Source organism: Thamnophis sirtalis, unplaced genomic scaffold, assembly GCF_051295495.1.
Source record: "Thamnophis sirtalis isolate CommonGarterSnake01/CBP01778 unplaced genomic scaffold, rThaSir2_p1.2 scaffold_18, whole genome shotgun sequence".
In the NCBI taxonomy this organism is placed as follows: Eukaryota; Metazoa; Chordata; class Lepidosauria; order Squamata; family Natricidae; genus Thamnophis; species Thamnophis sirtalis.
Genome location: NW_028261398.1, coordinates 2,417,683 through 2,438,416, shown reverse-complemented (window position 1 = coordinate 2,438,416; position 20,734 = coordinate 2,417,683). Strand labels below are relative to the sequence as shown.

At 46.5% G+C, this 20,734-nt stretch overlaps 1 protein-coding gene across 1 annotated transcript in view; it reads right to left on the bottom strand.

The window, feature by feature from the left end:
- COPA (coat protein complex I subunit alpha) overlaps window positions 1–20,734 on the bottom strand; it is a 68,099-nt gene that overhangs the window by 18,513 nt on the left and 28,852 nt on the right. Inside the window, exons 10-19 of the mRNA XM_087703000.1 lie at window positions 19,877–19,959; window positions 18,007–18,157; window positions 13,963–14,029; window positions 10,463–10,538; window positions 8,036–8,118; window positions 6,676–6,815; window positions 4,482–4,567; window positions 2,634–2,772; window positions 2,121–2,283; window positions 1,263–1,409 (exon numbers count right to left, since the gene is read on the bottom strand). Coding sequence (XP_087559126.1) covers window positions 1,263–1,409; window positions 2,121–2,283; window positions 2,634–2,772; window positions 4,482–4,567; window positions 6,676–6,815; window positions 8,036–8,118; window positions 10,463–10,538; window positions 13,963–14,029; window positions 18,007–18,157; window positions 19,877–19,959 — 1,135 coding nt within the window. The remainder of the gene's footprint in view (window positions 1–1,262; window positions 1,410–2,120; window positions 2,284–2,633; window positions 2,773–4,481; window positions 4,568–6,675; window positions 6,816–8,035; window positions 8,119–10,462; window positions 10,539–13,962; window positions 14,030–18,006; window positions 18,158–19,876; window positions 19,960–20,734) is intronic.

Genomic DNA, 20,734 nt, shown 5'->3' with positions numbered 1-20,734 from the left:
CAGGATTTTCAGATGACTCTTAAAAAGCTTCAGGGAGCTAAAGATGACAACTAAGTTCTTAACCTGGAACGCAGGGGGCAGAGGAATGCACAGAATGTCCGGCTCAGAGCCTGAGACAATGCTGGCCTCCCAAGGCCCTTTGCTGGGAAGAGTCTTTTTCCCAAGCAAAATGAATGCAGCTGAATTGCACAGAAAACAATAGCAGAGGGGAAGGCAGGGGAAAAAAGAAGTGTGAACTGTGCTATTTGTGCGGGAAAATATCAGGTTTGGCTTCGCTGCTTCTGTAACCATGTTGGTCTAGTAAATTAGACCCTTGGAAAAAAGAAATGTCCCAGGAGCCTTTTTTAATGCAGAAACCAAGTGGGACAGTTGACATTAAATAGGTTATGAGGGGTGGGAGGGTGGGTGATTAAGTCGGTGGTTTTAGGACGAGCAAATTCGACAGTAGGGGAAGGAATTCCTCCCTCCTTCCCTTTTCCTTCTTTCTTCCTCCCTCCTGATCCTTCCCTTCCTCTTCTTCCTTTCTTTCCTTCTTTCCTTCTTTTTCTTCCTTCCTCCCTCCCTCCCTCCCCTCCTCTGCTTTTTTTTCTGGTGATTAACCCAAAGTCCATCTGCCAGCCAATGTTGGCTGGCGACTCCCCGAGGGAGAGCCTTCTCTGTTGCAGCTCTGGCCCTCTGGAACGAGCTCCCTGTCGAGATCCGGACCCTTACTACCCTCCCGGCCTTCCGCCAAGCCACCAAGTCCTGGCTGTTCCAGCAGGCTGGGGGGGCTGAGAAGCATCTACCTCCACGGAAATTGTGAATGTTGGTTTTGTTTTTAATATGTTGTCTTTGTCTCGTTTCCCCCCTTTCCCTTGTCTTTTGTGAGCCGCCCGGAGTCCTCCGGGAGTGGGCGGCATACAAGACAAATAAATAAATAAATAAATAAATTCACTCAGCAGGAAAAAGGCAGGACTAGAACTCACAGTCTCCTGGTTGCTAACCTGGTGGTTTAACCACGAGACAAATTGACCCCCCCACCCCCCAATACAGTAAAGCAAGAGATATAAAACGAATTATAAAAGCAGATTAAAATTAATCTATTGTAATTTCCTTGCACAAGCCCCAGAGTGGAGCACTGCCCGCCCCCAAAGAATCTTGATGGAATGGAAACAGAGGGACCTGGGAGCCCTCTGCCATTTACGCCTGCCCCCCTCCACCCCCCCACCCCACCCCGTTCTCTTCCTTGGAGATCCCGAGGGGGATCAGGGCGCAGAACCCACCTCAATGTTGCCGCATTCCAGAGCCAGGCTGAACCGCGTCTTCTCGTCCTTCACGAAATGAAGCGCCACTTCGGGATAGCCCTTCTTCTGCAGGTAGGCGATGATGGACTGGCCCACCAGCTTGGCATTACGCACCATGTGCAGCACCTGGGCGGAAGAATAATAATACGATTTAGATTTCACAGGTCGCTCTACATTTTGTCCCATAAACAGGGGTCACAGGTGGGCTATCCGAGAGTCCGTCAATCCCTTTAATCCCTTCAAATAGTTTAATGAAGCAAAGCCAAAACAGGACGTTTACTCCCAAATTAGCTAAATTAATAGGAGTTTGATCAAGAAAGCAGGAATGGATTCGTGTGTGAAATCAGTTCTAAAATAAATCCCTGCTTTGGGCATGTGGCAGAGGGACTTAAATCCCTTAATTCGAATGATTGTCCCTTCTTGAATGCAGTGTTTCTCCACCTGAATAAACTTTTAAGATGTGTGGATTTTGCTGGCTGGGGAGTTCTGGGAGTTGTAGTCCAGGTTGAGAAAATCTGCTTTAACCAGTGTTTCTCAACCTTGTCAACTTGAAGAGGTCTGGACTTCAACTTCCAGAATTCCCCAGCCAGCATTCGCTGGCTGGGGAATTCTGGGAGTTGAAGTCCAGACCTCTTCAAGTTGACAAGGTTGAGAAACACTGGCTTTAACGTATTCGGTTACATTCTTTGTCAGGCTTATGTTTCCTCCAGGAGTCCAGGGTGTCTTAAGAGTCGCTCTGTGATATAAAAGCCACCTTGGGACCCCAACAGTGCCACGGAAAGACCCCGCGGCAGACACAGGAAAAGGCAAATTCCACCAAGCCCTTCCCCGACCCACCTCGTCGTATTTCCGGTTGATCAGGGCCAGCTTGAACTTGAACTCCGTGGGGTCAATGGTGAGGACGCGGGGCCGGCACTCGCGGTCGAGGCAGTAGACGTTGTTGCCCTTCACGCGTGTCACATAGATGGGCAGGTCCAGCGTGCGGATGATCCCGTGGTCCCTGGAAGGGGGAAAAGGCACATCCTTGGATGTGAAGGGAGAGGAAGGACCTTTCTCCCATTGAGGCACAGCCATAGGATCATGGAAAGGGACCCTGGAGGTCTTCTAGTCCAGCGGTCACCAACTGGTGGTCTGTGAGAAAATGTTGGTGGTCTGCAGAAAAATTATTTGCATTTTTTTTATATTGCACTCAATCAGGGGAAATCAAACTATGGTCCCTGGGCCAGATACGTGCAATGAATGTTTGTGTCGCTGCAGAGAGTCTCCCCCTTGGGGGTCTTTTTGTGTGGGTCGGAGGTGGGGGCCAAAAAATGTTTGTGTACATGCTCACTCTTTGCACAGGGCGCTTACCCGGTGGTGACGGCGTATTTGATGTGGTTGCTCGTGGTGTAAATGAAGACGCCGCTCTCATCCCAGGCGCCGCTCTTGACGCGGATGTTCTCGTGGATGTTACACAGCGACTCCAGTTTTCGGTTGCAGATCATGATCGCTGGGGGAGAAAGCCCACGCGGGGGGAGAGAGAGGGGGGGAGTCACTCCCAAGAGGAAATCACCCCCCTCAAGCCAAGCATCTGGCATGCCCACCGGTTGCCCTGCAGGTTGGCTGAGAATTCTGCAGGCCTGAACATCTGGAGGGGAAAGTAGATTCCTAGCCACTTACAGAGCAGAGAATAAATAAGTGGATTGGAGCCAACCAAGGTGAGTATATATTTAATTATACCCAGCCATCTCTCTAGATCTGGCTTGATCTAGGTATGACAGCATCCTTCCAATATTTGAGTGGCTGCCCCAAAGAACAGGGGGTCAGCCTCTTCTCCAAAGCCCCCGAAGGCAGGACAAGAAGCAATGGATGGAAACACAGACTAGCCCTACTCCGGATTCCATCTGCCGGTCAATGTCGGCTGGGCCTTCTCTGTAGCTGCTCCGGCCCTATGGAACGATCTCCTCGTGGAGATCCGGACCCTTACTACTCTCCCGGCCTTCCGCAAAGCGATTAAGACCTGGCTGTTCCGGCAGGCCTGGGGCTGTTGATTTATCCAGCCCCACTCTAAGCAATATGGATGTTGTGCAATTTTAATGTCTGTTCTTTTTAATTTTTATATGTCCCCCCTCCCCGTTTTATCTGAGTCTCTCGAGAGTGGGCAGCATACAAATCCTAATAAACCGTAAACCTATTGTCAGCCTCTATATTGCTTTGCTTGCTATCGGCTGCCATAGTAATGGGGGGGGGAGGGAGGGGGTTTCGGTATTTGGGAAGGGAATCGTGCTGGAGGAGAGATCTCAGGAGGAGGAGGAGCAGGAGGAGGAGGAGGAGGAGGAGGAGGAGGAGGAGGAGGAGGGAGTTTTGTTCTCCCCATCTTCTGCCCATGCTGAATGGACTTGGTTAGGTCTGGCCAAGGTCAACCTCTCTCTGCATACCAGATGGATGAGGCCACCTGGAAGATGCACCCCCACGTAACGCCCTTGGGGGCTGGAGGTTGGGCACTCAGCTTGGGGTTGTTGGGGGCAGGGCTCTGGGGAAACCTTTGATCTGTACAATTCCGCGCCTTTAGCTCCAGATCTTGCTTTGCTATCGCTTCATATCCAGTAAAAGTGCCTTTTCTGTAAACAAATGGAGTTGGGGGTTTTCTTGGATTTTGAAAGAGGAGCGACTGAAGCTAATCAAGAGAGAACCAATCTAGAACTAAGGAGAAATTTCCTGGAACTATTACAATGGTCTCCAGGCGCCATCCTGAAGTGGTCCTTCCTACTAGGGGGTGTCAAGGAGAAACAATCTGAAGACAGTGGGGAGGCCCCCACTCCCAGGCAGATGAGCCTCAGACGCCACCATGATGGGGCTGGCAGTCTTTCTGGCGAGAGGCCTTGTGTGAAGCCATCATCAGTGGGATGGCTTCCCTCCAGATCAATGTTTCTCAACCTTGGCAACTTGAAGATGTCCGGACTTCAACTCCCAGAATTCCCCAGCCAGCGAATGCTGGCTGGGGAATTCTGGGAGTTGAAGTCCGGACATCTTCCAGGTGCCAAGGTTGAGAAACACTGCTCCAGATGTTGCGGCTGCTCCATCCCTGGAGGTTTTTCAAGCAGCCATTTGTCTGAAAGGGTCTCCTGCTTGAACAGGGGGTTGGACTAGAAGATCTCGAAGGGCCCTTCCAACTCTGTTATTTCAAGGTTGCTAGAAGCAGACGAGGCCATCTCTTACCGTGCTTCGCCAGGAGAGCCACATGGGACATGTCTGCGGACCAGATGACATATTTCACCTTGGAGATCTTAACCGAAGCCAGAGTCCTGCAGTGTCAGAAGAGGCTCTTAGTACAGGGGAGAATCCTTTTCTGCCTCCTTAACAGGAGAAGCAAAGAACAAAATCCCTTCCAACTATTCTACTCCTATTCCTAGTCTATTTTATTCCTATTTCTAGTCTATTCCTATTCCTAGTCTATTCAATTCCTAGTCTATTCAATTCCTATTCCTAGTCTATTCCTATTCCTAGTCTATTCAATTCCTATTCCTAGTCTATTCCTATTCCTAGTCTATTCCTATTCCTAGTCTATTCCTATTCCTAGTCTATTCAATTCCTATTCCTAGTCTATTCCTATTCCTAGTCTATTCCTATTCCTAGTCTATTCAATTCCTATTCCTAGTCTATTCAATTCGTATTCCTAGTCTATTCCTATTCCTAGTCTATTCCTATTCCTAGTCTATTCAATTCCTATTCCTAGTCTATTCCTATTCCTAGTCTATTCCTATTCCTAGTCTATTCAATTCCTATTCCTAGTCTATTCAATTCCTATTCCTAGTCTATTCAATTCCTAGTCTATTCCTATTCCTAGTCTATTCAATTCCTAGTCTATTCCTATTCCTAGTCTATTCAATTCCTATTCCTAGTCTATTCCTATTCCTAGTCTATTCAATTCCTATTCCTAGTCTATTCCTATTCCTAGTCTATTCAATTCCTAGTCTATTCAATTCCTATTCCTAGTCTATTCCTATTCCTAGTCTATTCAATTCCTATTCCTAGTCTATTCCTATTCCTAGTCTATTCCTATTCCTAGTCTATTCAATTCCTATTCCTAGTCTATTCAATTCCTATTCCTAGTCTATTCAATTCCTAGTCTATTCCTATTCCTAGTCTATTCAATTCCTAGTCTATTCCTATTCCTAGTCTATTCAATTCCTATTCCTAGTCTATTCCTATTCCTAGTCTATTCAATTCCTATTCCTAGTCTATTCCTATTCCTAGTCTATTCAATTCCTATTCCTAGTCTATTCCTATTCCTAGTCTATTCAATTCCTATTCCTAGTCTATTCCTATTCCTAGTCTATTCAATTCCTAGTCTATTCAATTCCTATTCCTAGTCTATTCCTATTCCTAGTCTATTCAATTCCTATTCCTAGTCTATTCCTATTCCTAGTCTATTCCTATTCCTAGTCTATTCAATTCCTATTCCTAGTCTATTCAATTCCTATTCCTAGTCTATTCCTATTCCTAGTCTATTCAATTCCTATTCCTAGTCTATTCCTATTCCTAGTCTATTCCTATTCCTAGTCTATTCAATTCCTATTCCTAGTCTATTCAATTCCTATTCCTAGTCTATTCCTATTCCTAGTCTATTCAATTCCTATTCCTAGTCTATTCCTATTCCTAGTCTATTCCTATTCCTAGTCTATTCCTATTCCTAGTCTATTCAATTCCTATTCCTAGTCTATTCAATTCCTATTCCTAGTCTATTCAATTCCTAGTCTATTCCTATTCCTAGTCTATTCAATTCCTAGTCTATTCAATTCCTATTCCTAGTCTATTCCTATTCCTAGTCTATTCAATTCCTATTCCTAGTCTATTCCTATTCCTAGTCTATTCCTATTCCTAGTCTATTCAATTCCTATTCCTAGTCTATTCCTATTCCTAGTCTATTCCTATTCCTAGTCTATTCAATTCCTATTCCTAGTCTATTCCTATTCCTAGTCTATTCCTATTCCTAGTCTATTCAATTCCTATTCCTAGTCTATTCCTATTCCTAGTCTATTCCTATTCCTAGTCTATTCAATTCCTATTCCTAGTCTATTCAATTCCTATTCCTAGTCTATTCCTATTCCTAGTCTATTCAATTCCTCATGAATCAATTAGGGCATTTTAAGGAAAACTCACACCGCGTTTGCAAAGACTTTTTCATTTTTCTTAAACTTTTGAATTGCAAAGCAGACTCGTTTCTCTATTGTGAGGATTACACTATTTGGGTCTTACATCTCACAGGAAGGTCCCCTGGGACGGTGCTGCGAGTGATCGAAACGCACCTTAAAGTTGCTGAGGTTGAGAAACCCTGATCTACTCCCTGAAATCTACCTGGCTGTCAGAACAGGTTGACTCTCAGGCAAAGCCTCCCTTGAGGGTCTCTCACCGTTTCTGCTGGACATCGAAGAGGGTGATGGAATCGGCGTCCCTCAGCAGCAGGTTCCCGGTGCCGGCGTAGAAAATCTCGTCGCAGTTGGGCACCTGGACCTTCTTGGTGATTTCGTTCTTCAGGTTCTTGATGAGGATCTGCCAGAGTTTGAGCAGAGGAAGAAGGTGAATGTTGTGGCTTGTCAGCTGTGCCCCCTCCAGCAGCCGATTCAGCGGAGGAGTCAGCCTGGGAGTCAGAGCAAGCATCAAGGCAACCTGAGAGCTCTGAAGGGGGAAGAGGGAAGGGAGCTGGCAGAGAGAGAGAGAGAGAGGCAGAGCCTGGGCTGTCCGTCAACCCTCAGATGGAGAGTCAACAGCCCCCAGGTCTGGAGGTGGGTGATGAGGAAGAGGAGGAACAGCTGAGTCCAGTGCCTGATGCGTGAATGCGCAGAAGGCAGAGGAGAGGAGAGGAGGGGAAATCTATGGGCCAGTCCTTGGGACGGAAGAGCCACCACTCCTAGCGAAGCTCCACCCGAGCTCTGGGGATCAAAGGCAGAGGGCGGAGATGAATAGATGGGGCAGAGGAGAGGAGAGCAGTGGGAATCTATGGGCCGGTCCTTGGGATGGAAGAGACACCACTGCTAGTAAAGCCCCATCCTAGCTCTGGGGATAAAAGGCCGGGGGTGGAGATGAATAGGTATAGCAGACAACAATTAATCTCCCAGAAAGAGGTGTCTGGAGAGGGGAAGAGGTATATTGGCTTTCTATTTGAGTTTGAGTTTCATTTTATTTATATTTCTGGGGGTATTGTTGACAAGAGGAATTGCTGTGATTATTGTTTAATGTTGTACGGCCCCGGTTATGCACAGTATATATGTGACTGTATGAAAATGAAAAATAAAAACATTTTAACACAAAAAAACCCACAATTAATCTCCCAGCCAGTCTGCTACTGATAGCCTACATTTCTGCATCCTGTCTGGAAATTATCAGAATTCTTCTTGGAATCTGCATCACCTTCTGTGTGTGTGTCTGTGTGTCTGTGTGTGTCTGCTGCTGGAAGACAGCGAGTGCACTTTCCAGGACTTCCTTTGCAAGTGTGTGTGTGTGTGTGTGTGGGGAGAGAGAGACTCCTGGTGTGCTGGGACCATTTCAGGGGGAAAGGGAGCGAGTATCACTTTCCACCGGACTTAAAAGAGACTTTGATAGCCTGCTGTGAGAAGAGGCTGTGGCTGCTGGTAACCAAGCGAACGTTTTGTTGGAGACAAAGGGCTTGTCGTGTTTGGGAAGTGGGTCAGGGCAGTGAAGAGGACCAGGGAGCAGGGAGGGTGCTCGGCCCAAGGGGAAATCTTGGGATCCCCTGGGAGGCCAGGCCTTACCGAGTGCATCCGATCCAAGACGGCAAAGCGGTTCCGGGCGACCCAGACGGCTGTCAGCCCCGAGGAGCGTTTCCCTTCCGGAGCTGGAAAGGCAAGCAAGGAGCAGGAGGTCACCCAAGGTTTGGTCCCGGATGCCTCTACACACAGGCGCACACACACAGGCACACACACACAGGCACACACACACACACACACAAACGAGTTCAGTTTCAGGCTGCCCTTCCCTGATGATTGCCTCATTCAAAAGTAAGCTTTTTTAAAGGACGCACCTAGTTTTTCCTGCAAAAAATAAAAAAATAAAAAATCTGGAAAGCTGAATAACAACTGATTGGATAGAGTTAGTCCTCCACTTACGATGCTTCGTTTAGTGACCATTCAAAGTTACAAAATGAAAACGGGACTGAGAAACGTCACATGGCCTTTTTTCCCCCAGCGTCTCTGTGGTCGGGGGATCAAAATCCAGAGGGGCTTGGCAACTGACTCACAGTTATAACCGTTGCAGTGTCTCACAAGCAAAGTCAAGGCGGAGGTCAGATTCCCTCAACAACCGTGTTTTTAACTTATCAATTGCAGCGATTCACTTAACAATTGTGGCAATGTCTCGTTTAACAACAGCCTCGATTGTGGTCATAAGTAGAGGACTACCTGTATTTATTGATAAGCTTCCCTGGTGGAGCCTTGGGGCTCCTTTAAGAGCAGCCGTCTGACATTTTCCAGGCGTGGAAACCGGAGCCGGGAGACGGACGGACTCCTCAGACTGAAGGGGGAAGGAGCTGGCACCTGCACCGGTTGAATCCAGCCAAACATTCATGTCACGCGTGCCACAATCACCACAGGACAGGGAGGAGGTTCAAAAGCATGCTCAGTCCCTGTGCCAGAGGCCCCAGTTGGCTGTGAGCAAGGCCAACGTGCAAAAAATAACATAAGAGGTTTCGTGCCAAGAGAGAGAGAGAAAGATAAGAAAGATAGAGAAAGATAGATAGATAGATAGATAGATAGATATAGATAGATAGAAAAATAGATAAAGAGATAGATAGATAGATAGATAGATAGATAGATAGATAGATAGATAGATAGAGATAGATAGATAAATAAATAGATAGATAAGGATAGAGATAGATAGATAGATAAAGATAGATAGATAAAGATAGAGATAGATAGATAGATAGATAGATAGATAGAGATAGATAGATATAGATAGAAAAATAGATAAAGATAGAGATACATAGATAGATAGATAGATAAAGATAGAGAGAGATAGATAGATAGAGATAGATAGATAGATATAGATAGATAGAAAAATAGATAAAGAGATAGATAGATAGATAGATAAATAGATAAATAGATAAAGTTATAGATAGATAGACAGAAAGCCAGAGACAGAGAGACAGATAGATAGATAATGTTTGAGGCAGAGAGGGAAGAGAGAGAAGGGAGTGGGAGGGAGGTGAGAGAAGGACAGTAAAATAAAAGTAAAATAAGGTTTTGTGCCAAGAGAGGGAGGAAGGGAGGGAGGGAGGGAGGGAGGGAGGGAGGGAGGGAGAGAGAGAGAGAGAGAGAGAGAGAGAGAGAGAGAGAGAGAGAGAGAGAGAGAGAGAAGGGTGGGGAGAGAAAGAAGAGGGAAAAAAGACTTCAGTAAAATAATATAAAAATTAGGTTTTGTGCCTTCATGGGGGGGGGGGGAGGATGGGAGGAAGTTGTAATGTAAAATGAGTTTTTTATGCAGGGGGGGGAAAGAAAAATGGGATAGGACTTCTGTAAATCAAAGTTAAATAAAACTGTTTTGTGCCTTCCTTCACAGAGAGAGAAAGAGAAAAGGGGAGGGGGGGAGATGGGAGAAGGGCTTTAGAGACCCTCCGTGGTGGCCAAGGACAGCTATTGGCGTGACTGGGTTTTCTAAAGCTGGGGGAAGGGAGGGGAGGGGCAGCGTTTCCTGACGTCAGAGGCAGGTGGGGGGGGGACCCAGGTGGGACGGGAACTCCCCAGGGGAAAGGCCCGCTGAATCAGGCAGACACTCCAGCCACTCATTTTGATTTGCGCAGCCGGGAAGGTTCGATCCAGAAGCTGCCAAAGTGGGGAGCAAAATGAAGACTGGGCATTTTTACAGCCGCCTCCGCAGCCTCGCCCCCCCCCCCCCCCCGCCTGGCACAGATTTGTGGGGCCGTGCGGAGAAATCCGCGGAGGGAAGCAGGCCAGCCGAACAGCCTGCTGGGTGACGAGGCAGGACGCAGCGTGGCTTTAATCACGGGATTTATAAAATATATATTTCCCCCTCGTAAAAAAAAGGAATCCGAGACGGGCATGAATTTTTCACGTCCGACGGGCTGCCAATCTCATTTGGGTTCCGGGGGTGGGTGGGAAGGGGAGAGGAAAAGCTTTATTTGTGGGTAGGGGGGGAAATAAACGCCGTGGCGTAGCCAAACTCACCATCGGGGTTCTGGGAATCGGCATCCTTGGGAATGGTGTAGAGGTCGTAGGTGCTGTTCTCCAAGTTGCTCGGCCTCTGCGGAGAGAAAAACCTCAATAAATTCGTTTTATTGTCTTTAGGAGGGTTTATCTTTTTTTATACAAATAATCACATCATAACCAACATTATTTTGTATTATTCAACATTATATCCATTCCTCTGACCATCAACCCCAAAGACTATATCATTTGCTCCTCTGCTTTCCATATACCAAATTTATACCCCCATCCATCACTTCCTTGCCTCCTCCTCCACCCTCCCTCCTTTCTTCTCTCTATCATCCTTCTCTTCTCTACTTCCCTTTCCTCTCTCCTTCTCCTCTCTCCTTTCCACTCCTTCTCTTCCCCCTCTCTCCTATCATTCTCTTCTTCCCTTTCCTCTCTCCTTCTCCTCTCTCCTTTCCACTCCTTCTCTTCCCCCCCTGCCCTCTCCTATCATTCTCTTCTTCCCTTACCTCTCCCCTTCTCCTCTTTCCACTCCTTCTTTCTCTCCTCTTCTTCTCTCCCCCCCTCCCTTCTCTTCTCTCCCTTCTCTCTTCCACTCTCTTCATCTCGCTTGCATGGTGTATTTCAGCGTCTGACCAGGCTCCGTTTAATGTTGATGGTAATTTCATTTCACTAAACATCTTTCATATTAATAATTCTAACACATGTATCTTAGGAGGGTTTATCTCTGGTGGTTTTAAATATTTTTATGTCGTCTCTTGGAAACAAGATGGGCAGCCAACAAATATTGTATTGTTATGTTTCGTTTTTTATTTTTTGTCTGTACCCCCCCCCCTTCCCTGATTTGATTTGTTAGCAGCCCTGAGTCCCCTTCGGGGGAAAAGGGCAGCATATAAATATAATAAAATAAATGAATGAAATGAATGAAATTTAATCAATGGACTAAATAAATAAAATAGCAGCCGGGGGGGGGGGGGCGACGACTGTCGATTCAGTTTTCAACAGAAGAGGACTGAGTGAACCGGGGGGGGGGGGGGGGGGGGGCTCATTTCCAGGGCTGGTTTCCAATCTTGCTGATGTCCGTAATGAATTTATTATCCCTGTTTTGCAGGGGGGAGGGGGGGGGAATTTAAGAAGGAAAGTCACGGAAGTTTTGAAAAGGGGGGGGGAATCTCAAATCTTCAAAAAGCCCATCCAATCAATCAATATTTCTCGAGATCAGCCACTTGACTTGAACTCCCAGAACGGAGTTGAAATTCACCCATATTAAAAGGTGAAGGTGAGCTGGAGAAACACGGCAGAAAATGGATTTAAAAAAAAATCAACAGTCATGCCTGCAAACCACCTTTCCATTTGGGCTTCAGGCCTATTTTCTAGGGTGGGAAAATGAGAGCGGGGATTGTTCGGAGTTAGATGATAGGTAGCCATAACCACATTCTTTTTAGAAAGCCGAGGTCATCCTTTGTCTCTGCATCTCTGCACCTGACCGGAACTGGATGGGTGGAAGCTGCCAGTGTGGCAGTGGGAGATTGGACCATGGGATGGACTTGTGGGTTATGGGGGGCAAGATCTTGGACTTCCAACTGGGTGGGTTTTTCAGATTCGGGTTTCCCCAGATGTGCCAACGTGGCTCTCTTCATAAATTGGGACTTTGAGCAATACTTTGCATCGGACTCTGGTTTAATTTTGGATGCTATTTGGAACCCTGACAACACCCGTAACAAGGATTAGAAAACAAACACAGATAGTCCTTGATTTACAACCATTCATTTAGTGGCCATTCAAAGTTACATCAGTGAAAGAAATAACTTATGACCTTTTTCACACTTCCGACCGTTGCTGCATCCCCCATAGTCACATGATCAAAATTTGGACATGACAACTGGCATGTATTTATGACGGTTGGGTCACATGATCCCCTTTTGCGACCTTCCCAGCCTGTTTTAGGCCATGGGGCTTCCCCAAAAAGCATGAAGCGGAAGGCAGAGAGTCTCTGAGATTCAGGGACAGATCTTCACACTCCTGAAACGAATCTAATGACCAACCTAACAAATGGTCTCCTGCAAACTCCACTCCCCTGTCGCTCCTCTTTTATTCCCTCTGGGAGGGGCCATTCACTGTCCACCTGTGGCCTTACTCCCCTGTCGACCCCTGTCCTTTAGCTGTTCCCTTCGTCTGGCAACTCTGCTCATGCGCACACTGGGAACAGGCTCCAGCTGTTCTTCTGCCTCACTGATGTCTGACTCCAAAGGCAGCTGATAACTGTCAGACGGCCCTGGCCCCCTCTCTGCCTCCGACACAGAGCCCTCACCAGAGCCTTCCCCAGACTCCAGGACTGGCTCATCTTCCTCCCCAACCTCCCCACTGTCCGAATCTGCTGCCAGCTCCACTGGCCGGCCACAACAGGAAGCCAGATTCACTTAACAACCGTGTTATTAACTTAACAACTGCCGTGATTCATGTAACTGTGGCAACAACAGTCATAAAATGGGGCAACCCTGACTTAACAACCGTCTCGCCCAGCGCCATGTTGGCCCGAATTGTGGTTCCTAAGTTGTACTGTGCTAGCAATCTTCTCTAGGCTGGCGTTCTCTGAATGGGGTGGACTACAACTCCCATGATCCCTCTGCAAGCACCAGAGCGAGGGGTTCGGTTGGGAAGAAAGTCTTGGGGTAAAGAGCAAAAGGGGGCAATTTTGGGGCTTGGCTGTGTGACTGATGAGATGAGGAGGGAACGGGGAAGGAAGGAAGAGGAATCAGACAGGAAGTCCTCAGGTGAGGATCAGTCGCTTCGAAGTTACCACGGATGCAAGCATGAAAGGCTCTAATCTTGGCTACCGATTTGGAACCGGGAGTGCGCTTCCACGCGGCACTTCTGCGCATGGCAAAGGGGGAAAGTGGGGGGAAAGGAGATAAAGGGCAGCGGGTAAATCAGGGCACTAGTCCTCATGAAATATTGGGAGGGGGGCGTGGTTTGAGGCTACAAACTACCCCCTTTTGCGGTAGCTTTTCGTTACTTGTAATAAGCAACAGAGTCTTCCCAGATTAACAAAAGTTGGAAGGGAACTTGAAGGTCATCTAGCCCAACCCCCTGCCCAAGCAGGGGACCCTACACCATTTCTGTCAGAGAGGGCAGCCCGGTTCAGAATACCAACGGATTCCCCCAAAGTTCTGGTGGCTCCTGTGCTCACATAGCTTCACTTAACATCTAGAACAATGCAAAAAGAAAGAAAAAGTAAAATTGAGCACGGTGACCCACTTAATGACTGCGGGGGGCTCAATTATGGTCATAGGTTGAGGACTACCTGGGCTGCAAATACAGAACGAGAGAGAAGACGTCCATCATTGGACAGCGATGCCTCTGGTCTCCCCTCCGGGACGGAAAGACAACTTCCCACCTTGTGGTTCCAGGCCGAGGCAGCTGTGGCAGGCAACAGCACCGACTGCCCGGCCCCCCTCCCCTCCCCGACAGCCCCCCCCTCCCCAATCTCCTCCAGCCGGGCCTCTCCCACCTACCGTGCAGAGGAGCACAGCGTTCTCAGCCGGGTTGTAGGACATGTTGAAGACGGGAAACTTGGAGCCGCTGCGGGGAGAAAGAGAGAGGGAGGGAGGGAGGGAGGGAGGGAGGGAGGGAGAGAGAGAGAGAGAGAGAGAGAGAAAGGTCAGGAGTGGGGCTGGCTCTGAGTGGGTGCCCAGGCCTTGAGACGCCAAGTTAGAACTGAATAGACGCAGTGGTTCCCAAACTTGGCAACTTTAAGACTTGTGGAGTTCAACTCCCAGAATTCTCCAGCCAGCTCTGCAGAGCTGGCTGGAGAATTCTGGGAGTTGAACTCCACAAGTCTTAAAGTTGCCAAGTTTGGGAACCACTGGAATAGAGTAACTGCAGCCATCTTTTCTTTTGGACATTAGGACATTGCCACACTTTCTATTATTCTACTACGCATTTTCTATGGTGGGAAAATGGGATTGTATGGAGTTAGATGCTATGTAGCCATAACAACATTCTTTCTAGAAAGCCAAGGTCATCCTTTGTCTCTGCACTTCTGCACCTGGCTGGAACTGGATGGGAGGAATTTGTCTTTGTGGCAGTGGGAGATTGGACCATGGGATGGACTGGACTGGTGGGTGTGGGGGGCAAGATCTTGAACTTTCAACTGGGTGGGGAAAACCGGGAAGCTTTCAGATTCGTGTTTTCCCAGATGTGCCAACATGGCTCTTTTCATCAATTGGAACTTTTGAGTAATACTTTGCCTCGGACTCTGATTTACTTTTGGATGCTATTTAGAAGCCTGACAGTAACACAGTTAGAAGGAACTCAGAGGTCATCTAGCCCAACCCCCTGCACAAGGAGACCCTATACCTTTCCAGACAAGTTGCTGTCCAATCTCTTCTTAAAAACCTCCAGTGTTGGAGCACCCACAAGTTCCGGTGGCAAGCTGTTCCAATGGTTAATTTTTCTAACTGTCAGGAAATCCCTCCTTCGCTCCAAGTTGCTTCTATCCTTGATCTGTTTCCACCCTTTGATCTCCCTTCTTTGTGGCAACCCCTGAAATATCCTCAGAGAAGGGCCCAAAATCTCCAACCCCCCCGGAACCAGCTGCAAATGGCAAGTGATGAGTGCAGGAAACCTCCCTCGGACCACAATCCTTCCAGAATCTGAGGAACTGGAGACTTTCTGCAAAGTGAATCACTACAGCAGACCTCAAACAGTGCCTCAAACTTTCAACTTTGCTGTTGTTTAAGCAGAAAACTATTTTTTTCTTTTATATTGGTAATGTCCGACAGGCCAATTGGTTGCCAACAGATATAGAAGCGTATAAATATTGGACTTGCTTTTCTAAGTGGGGGGGGGGGAGCTATTATTATTGGTCTTTGGTTCTTTTCAATTCACTTTTTTTTAAAAAAAAAATAAGTTTTATTAATTTTCTACTGCTACATTTATTTAGTGCTTAATAAGCATCACGTTGTCTGGATTATTTTGTTGTTTACCAGTACAAATTATATCCCTGATCTTTAACCTTTTTTTTCCAGCTATTGATTCAATTCACTGTTTAAAAATAAGTTTTATTAATTTTCTACTGTTACATTTATTTAGTGCTTAATAAGCATCATGTTGTCTGGATTATTTTGTTGTTTACCAGGACACAAATTATATCCCTAATCTTTAACCTTTTTTTTCCAGCCATTGATTCAATTCACTTTTTAAAAATAAAGTTTTATTAATTTTCTACTGTTACATTTATTTAGTGCTTAATAAGCATCATGTTGTCTGGATTATTTTGTTGTTTACCAGTACAAATTATATCCCTAATCGTTAACCTTTCCCCCCCCCAGCCATTGATTCAATTCACTTTTTAAAAATAAAGTTTTATTAATTTGCTACTGTTACATTTATTTAGTGCTTAATAAGCATCATGTTGTCTGGATTATTTTGTTGTTTACCAGGACACAAATTATATCCCTAATCTTTAACCTTTTTTTTCCAGCCATTGATTCAATTCACTTTTTAAAAATAAAGTTTTATTAATTTTCTACTGTTACATTTATTTAGTGCTTAATAAGCATCATGTTGTCTGGATTATTTTGTTGTTTACCAGGACACAAATTATATCCCTAATCTTTAACCCTTTTTTTCCAGCTAGTGATTCAATTCACTTTTTAAAAATAAAAGTTTTATTAATTTTCTACTGTTACATTTATTTAGTGCTTCATAAACATTATTTTGTCTGGATTATTTTGTTGTTTACCAATACAAATTATATCCCTAATCTTTAACCTTTTTTTTCCCCCAGCCATTGATTCAATTCACTTTTTAAAAATGTTCTTGCCTAGTTTTGTTTTGCCTCTGTTAAATTATTATTTTTTCCCTTTTGGAGTTGGTATTTTAATACTCTGAATAAAATTAAAAAAAGAATGATAAAGAGAAATGATCCGACAAATCGTCTCCCACTAAGGGGATTTCCCCCCACCCACCCACCCCACCAAAGGAAGAGGCCTGCAGTGGATCCCCCTCAAGTCAAGGGGATTCTGGCTGGTGGGATCAGAAGATATTTTTCTGCCATGCTCGCACCCTCTGGAACATGGGGGGGAGATCTGCCCCACGTCTTGGCCTTTCAGAACGGCCCAAATATCCAGCTGTGCCAGCTGGCCTGAGGTCATGATGGGGAGGTGTCAGTCTGGAGATGATTAATGGACAAACAACACACACAGATACCACCACCACCACCGGGCAGAATGCTCCCTTCCTGCCCATCTTTTGTCAATTTTAGCTATTTAATCTTTATGGTTTTTAATGTTTAAAATGTTTCATTTTGTTGTTTTTCATTTGTGAGCAGCCTAGAATCGCTTCTAGGCGAGAAGGGCAGCATGAAAGTTTAATAAGCAGAGAAGTCGTAAATCTGGGCTCTCGTCTCCCAAAGACGCCCGGAGGATTAAAGGGGACCCACCACCCAAACAGAACGCTGGGAAGGAAAGGAGGAAGCCCCCCGTGGGCTGAACACCCGCTCCAGAAAGAGCAATGCCTCCTTGGCCGGGGAAGAGGACGAGGGGCACGGAGCCAGGCCGGAGCCTCAGCTGGGTTCCCATCTGGCTACTCAGAGCCGCTTAAGCATCTGCTACTCCTGCAGTCTGGCTCACTCATCGCCTTTCAGCTGCCTCTGTCCTCTGGAGGTTTCTACGGCAATCCAGGGAGGAGGAAAAGGTTCAGGGGGAAATATAGATCTCCTCTTCCGTGAATAGGCGGGGAGACAGAGTGTGTGTGTGTTTGTGTTTTCGTAGATTTTCACGGGTGCAGGTATGGTGGTCTTGTTCTATTCGGGTTTTTTCCCGTGTAAGATTGAGATTGTCTTGGCAACGTTTCAGCGAGGTCTCACTCCCCATCTTCAGGCTGGGGTCTTCAGCTTAAAGTGTGGCCGGAGCTGCCGTCTTTCTATAAATCTTGGTGGGGGAGTGCTGGCTTTGTTTCAGTAAGTGGATTGATTGGTTGTGTGGTTGTATCATGATTGGTAGATTGGTGCTGATTGGTGCTGGCTGTGTGTCCGTTGTTGTCTCATGTTGTAACGGCCTGGGTGGTGGGTGGGGCTCGTTTGTTGACTAGGGCTGGTTTCCAGATGTCGTGACGATACCTCCCGCCTACTAGACATCTGGGGGCGGTGCTCATCTCCATTTCAAAGTTGAAGAGCCAGCGCTGTCCGAAGATGTCTCCATTCGCTGGCTGGGGAATTCTGGGAGTTGAAGTCCGGACATCTTCAAGTTGCCAAGGTTGAGAAACACTGGTCTAGGGTCTCCTGCTTGAGCAGGGAACTGGACTAGAAAACCTCCAAGATCCCTTCCAGATTCTATTCCATTCCCTTCCAATTCCTATTCTATTCCTATTCCATATTTTTATTCTACTCTACTCATCGAGGCGGGTGGATGGTCCCAAGCAGGTGCAAAGCGTGGAAGAGGAAGGGCTGAAAAGGCCCAGAGAGCCGGGGGGAGGGGGAGGAGGATGTGTGTCAGGGAGCCCCCCTCCTGTGTCCTAAAGGGAGGAAGGAAAGAGGCCCCTCCCCCTCTCCTCACCTTCTCAACTGCATGACGGCCACATCTTTGGAACTGTTGAAGTCCAGCTGGCGGAGGAAACGGTCCTTGACGTAGTAGAGCATGTTGCCATGCACGGCGTAAGCCGGCCTCTCGCGCTCCAGCTTGAAGACGATCATCCCTCCGTCGTGACCTGGAGAACAGAGGAGAACTTCCAGAAGGGCACCCGGCTGATGGGAGTGAACGCAACGGGCTTCCTGACCCCCTTCGGCCAGGGTTGCGGGGGCCTCGGTGCCCTCTGAGCTTGGCTCTCCTCTTGCAGGCGTTTCATTAGCCAAACTAGGTAACATCATCAGTGTAGAAGGGAGTGGGCTTTGCAGGGAGGAGGAAGAGGAGGAGGAGGACTGGGGGGCCCTTGGTGCTCTCTGAGCTCTTGCAGACATTTCATTACCCAAACTAAGGTATAACTCCTACATGCCAGGAGGAAACAGGCATTGGTCTCTGACAATCCAGCAGTAAACCCTTTCCCAATCAAAGAACTACCAATAAAATAGAATATCTATCTCCATTTCTTTCCTATCTATCTATCTATCTATCTATCTATCTATCTATCTATCTATCTATCTATCTATCTATCTATCTCTATCTATCTATCTATCTATCTATCTATCTATCTATCTATCTATCTATCATCTATCTATCTATCTCTATCTATCTATCTATCTATCTATCTATCTATCTATCTATCTATCTATCTATCTGATAGATAGATGATAGATAGATGATAGATAGATGATAGATAGATAGAGATAGATAGATAGATGATAGATAGATAGATAGATAGATAGAGATAGATAGATAGATAGATAGATAGAGATAGATAGATAGATAGATAGAGATAGATAGATAGATAGATAGATAGATAGATAGATAGATAGATAGATAGATAGCTGTTTGTGTGTGTGTATGTATGTTCCAGCATAACTCTGGAACGCCTCCAGCAATTTCAACCAAACTTGGTACACAGATGACTTACTTTCTAGAAACAAACACTGTGGGGGTAAGACAGCCCTAACACCCCTCGTGTGTGTGTGTGTGTGTGTGTGTGTGTGTGTGTGTTGTTAAGATACAGCCTGTTCTGCCTTAAATGGATTCTACTGTACTGCCTTAAAATGGCTTCTACTGTGCAGCCCAGTGGAGTGGTAATGGCTTCACAGTCCTCCACCAGGGGGCTCCCTCTGGTAAGGGGGAAAATCCAACGTTAGAAATTACGTTTGGTCTGGACATTTCCCCCCATAACGCCAGGTTATTGACAGCCCAGCCAGCCCGACCAAGGAACCACAAGAAGAAAACAACCAACACTGACAGGGCAGAGGGGAAGCCCCTCTCCTTTCTAGCACTGATGATGTTACCTAGTTGGGTAATGAAACGTCTGCAAGGAAATAATCAAGGACCCCAAAGTCCCCCTCCTCAGGTAGGCCTCAATTTACCACCACAATTGTGCAGGAACATTTGTTGTTCAGCTGTATGGTCATTATGTGGCCACAACTGAGTTTACAGCCTTTTTCTTTTGCCAGCGTTGTAAAATGAGACATCGTGTGACCTCAATTTGCAATCTTGTTTCCCCCCCCCTCCCCGTGTCCTCATTGACGTCAGTTGGCTGGGAAGGTTACGAATGACGGTCACAGGACCTGGGACGCTGCAACCGTCATAAATGTGAGGTGGTTGCTAGGCACCAGGTCATAAGTGCAAGTTCCAGTCATTCAGCGGTCACTAAACACATGGTCGCAAGTCGAGGACTTCAGTCATGTGGGGATCAGGTGTGGCAAACTCCCCGGGATTAACCTTTCAGCCCCCCCTCTCCCCCTGAAATCTTTCGGCCCCACCTGAGGGGCCCCCAGAGGTCCTTTACCTGCCGCGAAAAGGTTGAGATTCGGATGAGCCGCCAGCACCCAGAAGCGGTCGTGATCCCTGCGGAAGGTTTGAACGCCCGTGCTGGGGATGGAGGGAAGGAAGCAGAGAGAAAAAGACGCAGGAAGTCAATTCTTTTGGCTTGGGACAGTGTTTCTCAACCTTGTTCAACTTGAAGATGTCTGGACTTCTTAAGACATCTGGCTGGGGAATGCTGGCTGGGGAATTCTGGGAGTTGAAGTCCGGACATCTTCAAGTTGCCAAGGTTGAGAAACACTGACGTAGATGGTAAATCATAGATAACAGAGAGAGAGAGAGAGAGGTGTTAGAGATGATACATAAGAGTAGATAGGAGATGGATGGATGATAGATAGATAGATAGATAGATAGACAGACAGACAGATAGATGATAGACAGACAGATAGATAATGGGTGGATGGATGTAGATAGTGGATGGATAGATAATGGATGAATGGATGGAGGATAGATAGATAGATAGTTAGATAGTTAGATAGTTAGATAGATAGATAGATAGATAGATAAATAGATAGATAGATAGATAACTAATACATAGATCAGTGTTTCTCAACCTTGTCAACTTGAAGATGTCTGGACTTCAACTCCCAGAATTCCCCAGCCAGCGAATGCTGGCTGAGGAATTCTGGGAGTTGAAGTCCAGACATCTTCAAGTTGACAAGGTTGAGAAACACTGGCTTGGGATTTAGGGATGGATAAAAGAAGATGAACCAAAAACAAAAGGGGGGGGGCTGCCACGGAGCACACATTAACATCTCCAGATCTGTGGGAGAATGATTGCATCCGTCAACAAAGTCAACGAAGCTTCAAGGTTCAAGGGCTG